This window comes from Cinclus cinclus, chromosome 14, assembly GCF_963662255.1.
Source record: "Cinclus cinclus chromosome 14, bCinCin1.1, whole genome shotgun sequence".
Taxonomy (NCBI): Eukaryota; Metazoa; Chordata; class Aves; order Passeriformes; family Cinclidae; genus Cinclus; species Cinclus cinclus.
In genome coordinates, this window is record NC_085059.1 from 7863435 (window position 1) to 7875530 (window position 12096).

The window sequence follows — 12096 nt, forward strand, 5'->3', positions numbered from 1 at the left end:
TACAGTCATGGCTACAAAAAACACCACACAGCAAACCCTGTGTGGGACAGAAACACTGGGATCAAGGTCTAATGCTGTTATGCTGTCAAAGAAATGAAGGTAGAAGATGAATTTAGGAGACTGAAATTAGGATGGAAGAGTGTCATGCAATAACACTTTATAAGAGTTACAAATCTGACATATAAACTTAAAAAAAGCAAAGCTAATATATTTGACAACCACAAAGGCAGCTTATTCCAAATATACTCTCAATTACAGTCATTCTGCATTACATAAAACACAAGAACAAGTTCAGGGAAGTGCAGTATCCCAACATCATCTCAGCTTTTGCACTGTCAGCCTCCCCAAGCCTCCTGCCTGGGCAAACACCTGTGGGAAGATGTAGAGGAGACGAATCCCTCTGCAGACAGCCCTGCAGGGCCCCCTGGAACCTCCTTTGAGATAAGAGAAACTACTTGCTTAGAATGACTCATGTTAGAAAAAAATGTAAGCTCTTCTTCTTCTTCTTATCTTTTTAGAATATTATTGATTCTTTATAATTGGTTGTCCCAAACAAAGACAGATAATGTAGTTGGCCAAAAATGTGTTAACCCTGTTTTCCATTGGTTTACTTGTGATCCCTCCAAACCCTATAAAAGTACACGTGTGATCCCCCATCTTTGGATTTGTAGCCTGACCCCTTCAGGGATGATAATAAAGCCTGTGGAAAAAGTCTGAGCTGCTCTCCCAGTCTTTTTATGCTTCTGGAAACTGCAGGTTTCTGTGAGAAACCATGAAGCTGAGTGCCTGAAAGGCCAGCACTCACAAACCTTGTCACTGTCCCCTGCCCAACAACAACAACAGGGCAGGGGGGACAAGAAAAAGTTACAGGAAGAGAAGGCAGTGTGCCCTCTTCCAGCAGTGCCACCCGCTTCCCACCCTGCCCCAGCAGAGCATGGAACACGGCACAGCAGCTCCTTGTGCTCTGAACATCACCACGGAAGTCTGAGGTGTTTTTCGAGGGTGAATTCTACAAATCCAGCTAAGCCTCAGCTGTGTGGCACCATCTCAAAACCACGCAGCTGTGGGCAGTGGGCTCTTCCAAACAGCCCCTGGTATGTTAAAGCAGCACCTCATTTGCGTTGCTCTGTGGCACCTGCCCCAGAACTGCCACAGCACAGTAACAAAAAGCTTCATTACACTTTGGTAATAGGAAAAACAAGCACAAAGGTTCATTTTACTTCAGAAATGGTAAAGAAATGGGTGAACACGGATGAGAGATTGTTGCACTGAGTCAACAAGAGAGACTCACATAACTGAAGTACTGGAGATATCTAAACCCACAATCTGTTGTGTACACAGTGATTTCAGAGAGCAAATAACATTTCAGTTTTCTGTGCTGTGTTCTGGTTGAATTGTCCACATTTGAGCAATCCCAAATACAAGTGCAGGATTTTAGTCCATATATAACACTAGGTAATATATATTTCCAAGTCCCTCAAACTTAATGTTCTTTCTTCTAATTAGACTTCTGCTGGATCTGTAGGCAGTCTTATAAACCACTTTAACCTTATTTTAATTTTTCATTATGAAAATTGTAAGTATTCATTAACTTTGGAAGACATGGCATTACAGCTGTGATGTATCATTTTCATATTATTAAAAATCTACTTTATAAATTCAGTGCTTGAAGCACATACTGATAATAATGCCTTACGAGTTTTATTTTTGTAAGATTTTAGAAACCATCTGAATAGGAGCACACACAGTTGCCTAGTCATACACAAAATTTTATTTGCTGTCATGACTTTAATATTAGTGTCAAAATATATTTGCAGCAAGTTTTGCAGACACGCTAGAAACTAAACCCCAAACCCCAAAAGGAGAAACTATGTAACTAATACCATTCTTTCCACCTCTCTAACTCTTTGGCAAGATTACTTAAACAAGAATAAAGTCCAGATTATCACTTGTTGTGTGGTAAACTTTTAGCATATTGTAAACAATTTTAGTCAAAGGTAATATTTTCCCATAGAGAGACTAAGTATCATTTTAGTTTTTCTTCAATATCATTCAAATGCCTATCTCAGGGACAGAAAAACTACAAAAGAAAATCAGATATTGCTATGAAGCCAAATTGACTACCATCTATCAAAAGCTTTTTGGTACTCCAACTACATAATGTAGAAAATTATTATTATTTTATAATATTTAATATAGCATCATAAACTGTCATCCTTAAAACACAGTACTCAACTGGAAGTAATTTTAAAAAGTGAATATAGAGTTCTAGACCAGCTAGCATAGAGTGACTATTTGCTTGAAGGAAAAACATTTATGCAATTTTTTTTTCCCTTTTTTTTCCTTCATTTTTTTTTTTTTTCTCAATTGTCTGACTAACATTGCTTCTGGCCTAAGTAGCAAAACCTAAAATACTGATAATTTTTATATCAGTATTTAAACAAATGGTGTTGATTAATGTATTTGTGAAGACAAAGTAGTACTGAACTGAGTCATCTGCAACTGAGCCTTTACCATTTCATATAATCAAATATGATTATGAATATAAATTTCATAATCAAAATTTCCACTTGTTTCCACAGACAGCAGAAAACTTGCTCACTTCTAGGTAAAAACTGACCACAGGCTATTCTGTGGTTTTCACACAGAACAGTGGAAAAAATACAACTGAACTTACCCAGATGCTCAAATTTCCTTAGCATTAGACATTTCTTTACATTCTACAAATGCTGGTGGAACTGCAAAACAAAAGAATTCAGCTGCAGTGTTCAGTGCCATCCCCTTGTACAAGAACATTCCTAAAAGGTTTAGGTGACACACAAATATTTTGGAAAAACATGCCAAGAGAAGAAACACGGCAAATAGCAACGACCAAGATTCCAAACTTAAGAGTGGATAAACAAGGCAATAAGGAAAGAAGGAATATGAGAGTGAGGGATAGGCAGCTAAAAGATGTCGAACAATACTAGGATTAGCAAGGTGTACCTGGGCTCAGAACGTGGGCAGAAGGAGTAATGCTAGGAATAAAACAGATAGGTACTAATAAGTTATTCCAAGCAAATTGTTTTGGTTTTTTTTAAGCTGAGGAAGAATCTTGTATGGCAATCAACAGAAGACCAAGATTCAACCTTCAAAATTACACTGGACAAACTACACTGAAGAGACATTTCAGCACTGATGATCAAACTGTTCTTTTGCAATCTTCTTCAAACAACTATCTCACTTTGTTAAAGTAGTGATTGCCATAAGGAACACGCTTGACTGTCTTAAGGAAAACAGAGTCCAGCAGCATCATCAAAAGCAATTGCACTTACAGATAAGCAAGAAAACAGGAACTGCCTTCACGGCTCTGTCAAGAACAGTCAAGTGTTAAATTCAGTTTGTAACGTCCAGGTTTTTGTGAAAGTTTAGGAAAAAGTATAGGTCCTAACTACTGTATTTTCCATAACATTTCTGTAGGTGAGGGATCTATTTCTCCATTTTCAGGACTTGCTCAAATTCAGCTAAAATGAGATCTCTTTACCTTTCACTGCATTATGAAGAAAACAGCCGACTGTTTTTTTGAGTTTTCTTCATCCATTTTAACAAGGTTCTACCACACACACAAACATCTGAGCCCCACTCCACCTCCCATATTTGCAGCAGCATTCCTCAGAGTGGCTTTTCCCCAGTTTTAAAAAGATAGCTTTTCATTCTGAATTAAACAGGATGTAGAGATTGCCACCAGTGGAGGAGCAGAAATAACAAACAGCTATAACCCAACTATTCTAAGGAAGTGTAAGCAAGTAATTACAAATAAAACTGCTTACATTCATGCAACTTGTTTGGCAACAGCAGCATAGCATAAGGAAAGCTGCTACAATTCATAACAGCATCTTGCAATAAAACAGCTTTGTGCATCCCTCTCAAACTGTTTAGTGTTCAAATCTCATCAGATGGCTGAGTAAGCATTACACTTCGGGACAGTAAATCTCTGTTTCCAATATGGTCTACATTCACAGACATGTACTTTTGCATTCACTGTAGTCACTTCCAGCTAAGCACTCATACGGGGGAAAAAAAGGAATATGTAAAGATATCTGCATAGTATTTTGTCTGATCAGCTATCTAGACTCAGAAACCATTTTGGAACCTTAAGGGATGAGCACCTCAACAGGAACTGACTGCTACCAGCAAAAGCTAATTTGAAGTTGGATTTACAAACATGAAATAGCATGAAAGAACCACCTTTATACAAGTCACTGTCTCTTCAACCTGTCTTTATCCACATGACCGGGCCATATAGGGCATTGCCATGGCATATTTTGCTTCCATTAGAGACAAACTAAAAGGTAGGAAAGTGTTTAGAAGCCACCACCAAGTTGAAATTCATGACAGAAGATGACATTATACAGGCAGATGCTTGAAGAGCTCTATTTAGATTGACAGACAGCTTACAGAACAGAAAACTCACTTAACTGCAGCAGCTAATTAAATCTGTACAGAAAAACGCTGGGTACTATGGATGTTCCAATAACACAGAAAAGAGCATCGTGAGATCTAATGGCTAAAACTGAAGCCAGTTTTCAAAACCCAGAGAGAAACTGGCATCTGCTTTTAACATGGAGGCTGAGTTCCCACAGTCACTACCCATCCGTGGAAATCATGGATTTTCAGTCTACTGGTGTTTCCAGAACTTCAGAATGTGCTTAATTAAAGGAAAGATTACTGGGATCAATGTAGAAATAATCTGATGAAAGTTAATGAGCAACCCGATAGCATGCCAAGGAAGGTAACTGCAGATCCTGACCTGGAACTCTGAATCCAGAGACAAATAATATAAAACAAACAGAACAAATGCTGGGCCCTGCTTACCCAATTATACTTCCCTATCATTTTGTTTTCCTACTGATTTATAGTCTTTAAATGAATTCTCCATCAGCACTTGGATTCAGCTCCAAAACTCCCATAGTTCTCTAAGGAAGACAATGAGCTTTGGGTGGTATTTTTATTTGTCTGAAACTTTCCTTATGCCGTTTCTTACTAGGAGAAGCATGTGTATTTGGGTCCAGCCACAATATTTTAAAAGCTTCCAGAAATCACATACTACATTGAAGGTATTAGGAGAACAAACAGGGAGGACAGAGGAAGTATCAGCACAGCAATCATCACCACGGATCAACCGGCTGTCCACTGAGCCTAGAATTTAGTCCCCAGTAGTAAGACATTTCAAAAGAATATGGAGGGGAAAAATAAAGCAGAAAAGACAATTACAGAGCAAACAAAACCACACCTAAAACCTGGTCCCAATGCATTTGAGCTGAGAACTGGCTCGTGCACTGGAGCAGTGAATACCCTCTGGTGCTTAACCCATCTTCCACACATTCCACTAAAATACAAATATCTAATCCTTTCCTTATTTCTTTCTGAAGATGCAGACCTTAAAAACATGTGGCTTTGGAGAGTTCAACAATGTATAATCCAAAAGAAATGCTGTTGTACATTAAATATTTGCTGAACTCAGTTTTATTTAAATAGTTCTTTCTTCCTGTATCATGAGAAAAGAGTAGAAGAAGAAAAATGGCCTAATTGCTCTTTACTAGAAAACAAGCTATAGAGGGGTTCCCAAGTTCATGGAAACATGATATTCAGTAAAACAAATTCAGGACAACATGTAAAAACTCATTTTCTGGAACACACCTAGGATGCATGGACAGATAATCCCATTTCAAATCCAGCTCAAATGTCAAAGCTTTTTAAATCTGACATTTCAATGTTAATAGATGTATTAGAAAAGAATCTAAGTATCTCCATCAGTTTGAGGACACTCACAAATAATCAGCCTCCCTTCCAAACACTTCTTGCTGAAAACCAGATCCTAAAAAATATCAACTGAACTGTAGATCATTTTGAAGACAAGACATAGAAGGTGGAACAAATTTTCAAGATTTGCTCAATGTTAGCCATTTTCATTATTAGAATTAATAAAAAAAAAATTCATTTAAAATATATTTTTTAAGAATAATAATATTATTTCATCTCCATGGAGTACATTATTTCTCTTTACAGTAGATTTTAATATGAGAAGGAGCATCCACAGATGTGTGTAAACAAATCTCTTAGAAGAGCACGTGCTCACGTGTGTATGAGAAAATGGAGTAGGCTTTATAGGATCAAAAATTATTCTTTTCAGTATCCTAAGTCTTAAAATTCTACTACATAGCAGAGTAAAGGGACAAGGGAAAAAAAAAAATACACAAAGGTTTTGTTCAACATTCAGCCAGGACCCAGCACTATAAGATGAGCAAACATGGCTTTCTTTGAACCACAAGATCTATTTGAAACCATGAAGCATAGAAAGCATATTTCCAATTAATTTTGAAGTTCTTCTGAAAAGGTATTTGCATGAAAATGGTTACTACGCCTATTTAGGGTAGACCTGAGGTTTTAATTTTTTTCCTTTTATTCTGTGTGTGCTTACTACATGTTGATAACATCTAGTTTTTAGAAGTTATCCTTTTATGTGTGGTTTACACAATGTGCGCGTAACTTTGCAAATGGTTTAAAAAAACAGAACCTAGTTTAACTTAATCATCAACTAATGAGGAGTCCAGTAAAGGAGCAGTAAAAATAGAAGTTTAAAAATTAGAAAGCTAAATAAAGGAGCAAAAAAGGGGAAAAAAGGAGTATAACTCTATATAGAGTTATGTATTTGCAACAGAAATCCTGCATTCTGAGTCTCTAATTTAAACTCTAAACAGATGCTGATTTTTAATAATGATCAGTTGTAGGAAACTGCCAAGAATAAAAAGTTATTCCCTGAGAGAAACTGTGTATACAGAGAATTCTCATATTATATCTAGCTGTTTATTCCAGAAATACATATTAATACTAGAATAGTGCTGTGTTTGCCAGCACTGGTGTTATTTCTTACTACTGGAGATCTCATCAGCATCACAGCTGCTCAAGTGGTCCAGCAGGTGAGAAGAGATGAAGATGAGTCTTGTTCAGCAAAGTCCAGGTCAGACACTCAGACTCTCCATGGTCAGTCCAGGAGGTCTGAGCACCCAACCATGCCCACCCACCCAACTCACAATGGATGAAGATGCAAAATGGTGAAGTGCCAAGGAAACGGGATGGAAGGGGAATGTAAGGGAAGTGAAAAAGAAGAGATTATCACAACTCATTTAAACTACCATTAGCAAACCAGAGAGCTTTATGCTCAGAAGGAAAAAAATATAAAAACAAAACAAACACACAAATAAAACTAAATCTCCAAATATTAGAAACAACAACAACAACAAAAGAAACAAAGAACAAAAATAAAAAAACAAACAAAACAAACAAAAAACCCCAAAACCACAACAAAACAAAATCCACAAAATACCAAGAGAAAACAATTTGTTCATACTTAAAAGGAAGTATCCCAAAGACTGAAAGTCAATCTCATAATGTCTCCCTGAAAATCCACTTATATATATTTTCTTCTGGGGTTTTTTTGTGACTCAGACCTAATATACACAAAGTTTTGGTTTAATTCCTGTTTATCAGATCATCTTGCTATTACAGATCAAAAGAGCACTTGTCTGATTTTAGAGTATAAATCAGAGAAGGAATGTTAGGTTTGGATATGACTTTTTTACCTTTTCCTTTCTTAAAAGCATACTGACAGAAGGCTGCTCTAAAGGTTTGTACTTTTATTTATTTGCCAGTCTAGTAATGCTGCTACATTGCTCCATTATTAACAACTTCAGCACAGATGAAAGCACAGCTGAGAAGTGCTTTCCTGTTTTTAAATTACTTAATAAGAAACCCTATCATTTTTTATGATTTGAGGAAGGAGAGGGGTAAGAGAGGGAGGTTTTATTCAGCATCTTTCCTTTATTAAATAAGGTACACAAATTATAATTTTTATTTCTCGATAAGACTATGCTTTCTAGGCAGGAGAAATTGAAGGCAGTTACTTCCCCCTAATAAATATTTTACACTGGGACCGTGTTTCTCTCAGGTCACCATCAAAACTGAAGTAAGCCTTGATTCAGGAGAAGTGGAGGTTCCATATGTACTGGCTAGAAGAAGAAAGTTGCCTTGAGGCCTTTTCCCACACAAGCCACCCTAAAGTCTGATTCCATGTTAAGGGATCTGCTACCTTGCCTCTACCCCAAATGTCCTTTGATTATGTAATCATACAGACACAACAAAAATCAACCAACAGATTGCAGAATGCCACTCAGAAACCTTGCATGACAAAGGACAACGAAGAATGTGCTCTCACTCTAGGCACAATAAAAAAGTTTTATTTAATCTATTTAATCCAAATCTATATATCAAAACATTTCATTTCTAAAAGGTAACAGGTGCTGGAGAGAAGTATTAAAACTATAATAGCCAAAACTCAGTTGGATTTGGAAGGCATACATTAATTTTAATGTTGAGGATGACTCAGGTTTGATGGCAAGATGATCAAAGATCTCATCTTGGTGTTATTGGGAATATGAGCAGTGAGACAAAGGCTAGTCAGCCTGGGCACCTGTAGGAGCAGCTGTGGCCTCTAAGTAGCAGTCCATCAGTCACTGTGAACAGTTAAAACCTTCTTTTAAGTCTGAATAGCCTTCATCCCTCTCAGAAAATTACTAAAAGAACCCAGCAAGAACTGTTTCAGACTTCTGAGCTCTGAATATAATTTTTGTTATTAGCATTTCATGAACAAACCATGATAAACAAAATCAGAACGAGTACAACTTTTGCTCAACAGATTTCTCCAAACCCAGTAATGTACAACAGGCAGCAGCTCAAAGCTGTGAGCAGTTCCAATCCCAAGGTACAAAAACCAAGCATTTTGCAGTAAGTCAAAAGTATTTAGCTTTTCTAATAGAAGAGACAAAATACTGAGGAAAGTATCTACAATTCCTTTAAAAATGTCAAGCTATTTTCTAATACAAGAACAAAAAAATCTCTAAAGACTATTTATTTTAAGCATGTTTATTTTCCACAGAATTTAATCCCACCATAACGCCCACTCAAAGCTATAATAAGTTTAAATGTATAAATTCCTAGATGTCTGCAGCTGGAAACTGCATGCACGAGATGTAATGAACACGACTTCCTACAATATGAACCACATTTTTTATCCAACTAATGTTAACACAGAAAGTGAGAACACCTACCAAATCTTAATCTAGATCTACCTGTCACGTTATCTCAAGTTTCACGTCAGTAAAACTGTACAATCAGAAACATATCCAGCTTTGAAATGCAAAGAATCATCATACAGACTTATTTTCTAAAAAATTGCTTTCTAAACTTAACAAAAGAAGGAAAATAAGGAGTTGCTACTCATTATGTAACAAAAAAAAATTTACTTTGGCTCTCTAAAATAAACACTATTTATTTAGACACAACAACACAAACCAGTAGAGAAAAAATAACAATAATAATAAAAAACTGTTTCAATTCAGTTGCCAACAATTTGCATTCCCCTTCGTAAAGAGGGCAGAGAAGAACACATTAAGAGCAGGGGGAGGATGAACAGTTGTCAAATCAGTAATCAAGAGAAAAAGACCATTATGAAATGCTGAATAATGACCTGCAAACTAAAATGAGGCACTTGAGCTGAAGCATCAATCATCCTGATAGGGAAAAGTAATATTTAGATGACTCCTGTACAGTAAAGTAGAACAAACTGCAGTGAAAATGGCTCCAGCAGCTCAGATGTTCGAGGTGCACTTTGATGCTCTATCTCAGGTAAAATCCTCTAAGCAAAGAAAGACCCTGCAAGAACAGATTACCCCAGAAAACAGAACTGGGTGTTTGACAGACCAAGCACAATGCAAATACTCCCACATGTCTGTAGACAAATGTGAGAGAAACCAGGGATTAGCCAACGGCTTAATTACCAACACTAATTATTAGATAGTTTGATTTTAAGGTGAAGACGGACACTGACTGCTGTCAGAATGTTTTAAACAGGATGTGTGACATGATACCAGGTATAAGAAATGACCTTCTACTGAAGGATTGCCAAAAGTGTGATGACTTCCCATTCCCTGAGCCGTAACATTAGAAATGTGTAGCAGAGAACTATCACATGCTGTTAACAAGCACATAAACAAACCAGAAGAGTTCCTGCATTTAAATTATGGCACATTCAAATTATGTACCAGATGATTTACCTTCCACTGAGAGGGGCAAAAAACCTATACATTTATCCATCAAGCCTGCCTGTATCTCAGCTGGTATGAACTATATTTGACTCTTCAACAGACACTAAACCAAGGCTTTTAATTCAAATGCCATATCTAATTGTTGATTGAATGCCAATTTAACCTGGCTATTTGAACAAGTAAGCCAGAGGATTAAATACAGTTCCTACGAAGCAATGTTCACAAATGGTTTTCAGCACAGAGGCATACAAGTTCTTGAGACAAGCAAATACCCAAATGAGAATAAAGCTACCTGTGTACAGTGCACATTTACACTTTTTTCAAGTAAAAACATTCACATTTTTAATTCATTAATCCATTGGACATAGCAAGAACCATTTTATAAAATAAAAGTTAATTCCCCCTCCTTTATGAGTTCATACAGGCAGGTTATTTCAAATATTAGCTGTTGCCTGGAATGCTCAATTACAGTCAATTACAGAAGGAATTACACAGGTTTCCTCCTTTCTGTTTCCATGAGGTCAAGGGTGAGCAGTGACAAGATGAAGTCAGAGGAAACAGCACTCCAATTCCCAGAGTTCAGTTACACAGCATTCAAGAACAGGAAAGGAATTCCAAGGCACCTGATGAATAATTAATGTATGCTGGCCATATGGGTTTTTACCACAACAGTGTTTGAGTTGTCTTTTCAGTACAGATTCTGTGTTAAAGAGAAACACATTCAGGTGAAAACACCATTATCATTTCCAAAATTAACCTAGGAAACAGGATACCAAGTTAGCACATTGGCTAACCCCAAGATCCATGTAAAAAAGTCCTCTGGTTAAGGGTCATGGCATTTGTGTCTGTAAGATGTTTTGATCAGTGAATCTTGGTTTGCCTCATTTACATACTGTGGATTTCAAAAGTACCAGAACTCTGAGAAAAGAAAGACCTTTCTAATACAGCACAGAGCAGTGGAAATAATGGTAAGATAATATCCATCCTCCTAGAGCTCTTTCATTAAAACTCCCTGCAGCAGCGAGATGCTTTAACAAGAAACAGACTGTCCGCCGAGGATTACCGTAAAAGAAACCACTTCTGACTTTAAACATACCTTGTCTTGGGAACTCATCTGACTCCCTGTGCACCAGGTCAGACACTCGATTTCCATAGTGCATCCTGGTGTCGTGGTCATACGCCTTCAGCGTCTCACTGGAGCTGTAGGACTTCTGGGTGGGCACTCTGCAGTCCTCGCTGTCCAGCGAGGAACTCGTGTAGCGGCACTGCTTCCCACAGCGGCCCCTGGTCAGCGAGCGGTGCCTCCTGTCCTTTATGTCCATTATTCTGAGCCACGCACGGTGCTTCCTGAAGAGCCGCTCTTCTATTTGGGTCAGTCGCTGTCACCTAACAGCATGAAAGGATGACAAAAGAGTAAGTAATGCTGCCACCAAATTTTGCTTTATTCTACTTTCCCTGGCTTTTCCTTGAAGAACAATGCAGCACAGATGGAGAAGAAAGGGAAGGCCCACATGATACATCCTCTAGAAATTGAAATAATTGACCTGAATGGGTTGGGAGAAAAAAATTAAATGCTGTAAGGTTATTGAATTCTATCTAAATTATTGTATCATCAAAGAGTTGAAAAAACAATGATAAAACAAAAGCACTGTCATCTTTTGATTTTTTAATGAACTCTGGTAACAACACAGAACTGACAGAACAATATTTGTTTCTCTTATGCAACTGAAGAAAAGTAGACTCAAACCAGCTTTAATTATTTCCATTCTTCCTGCAGGAGGGCTTGCAATTAAGACTGAGGCATGCAGGAGAGCTCCAAAGAGGAGATTATTCTTATTAGGTGTTAATGCATTACAGAGCTGTACATGATCCTCTAACAGTGCTTTCACAGCAGCAGCAACTGACTGTATTGCCCGTGGTTAACAGTAATCCAAGGCCCTGCTCTGAAGGTGGA

The 12096-nt window shown here is 37.4% G+C and overlaps 1 protein-coding gene across 5 annotated transcripts in view; it reads right to left on the minus strand.

Moving 5' to 3' along the window:
• Window positions 1–11464, minus strand: part of TENM2 (teneurin transmembrane protein 2) — a 480855-nt gene extending 469391 nt beyond the window's left edge. For all 5 annotated transcript variants that reach the window (XM_062502010.1, XM_062502009.1, XM_062502008.1 and 2 more), the window contains exon 1: window positions 11239–11464. In XM_062502010.1, coding sequence (XP_062357994.1) covers window positions 11239–11464 — 226 coding nt within the window. The remainder of the gene's footprint in view (window positions 1–11238) is intronic.
• Between the last annotated feature and the right edge of the window lie 632 nt (window positions 11465–12096).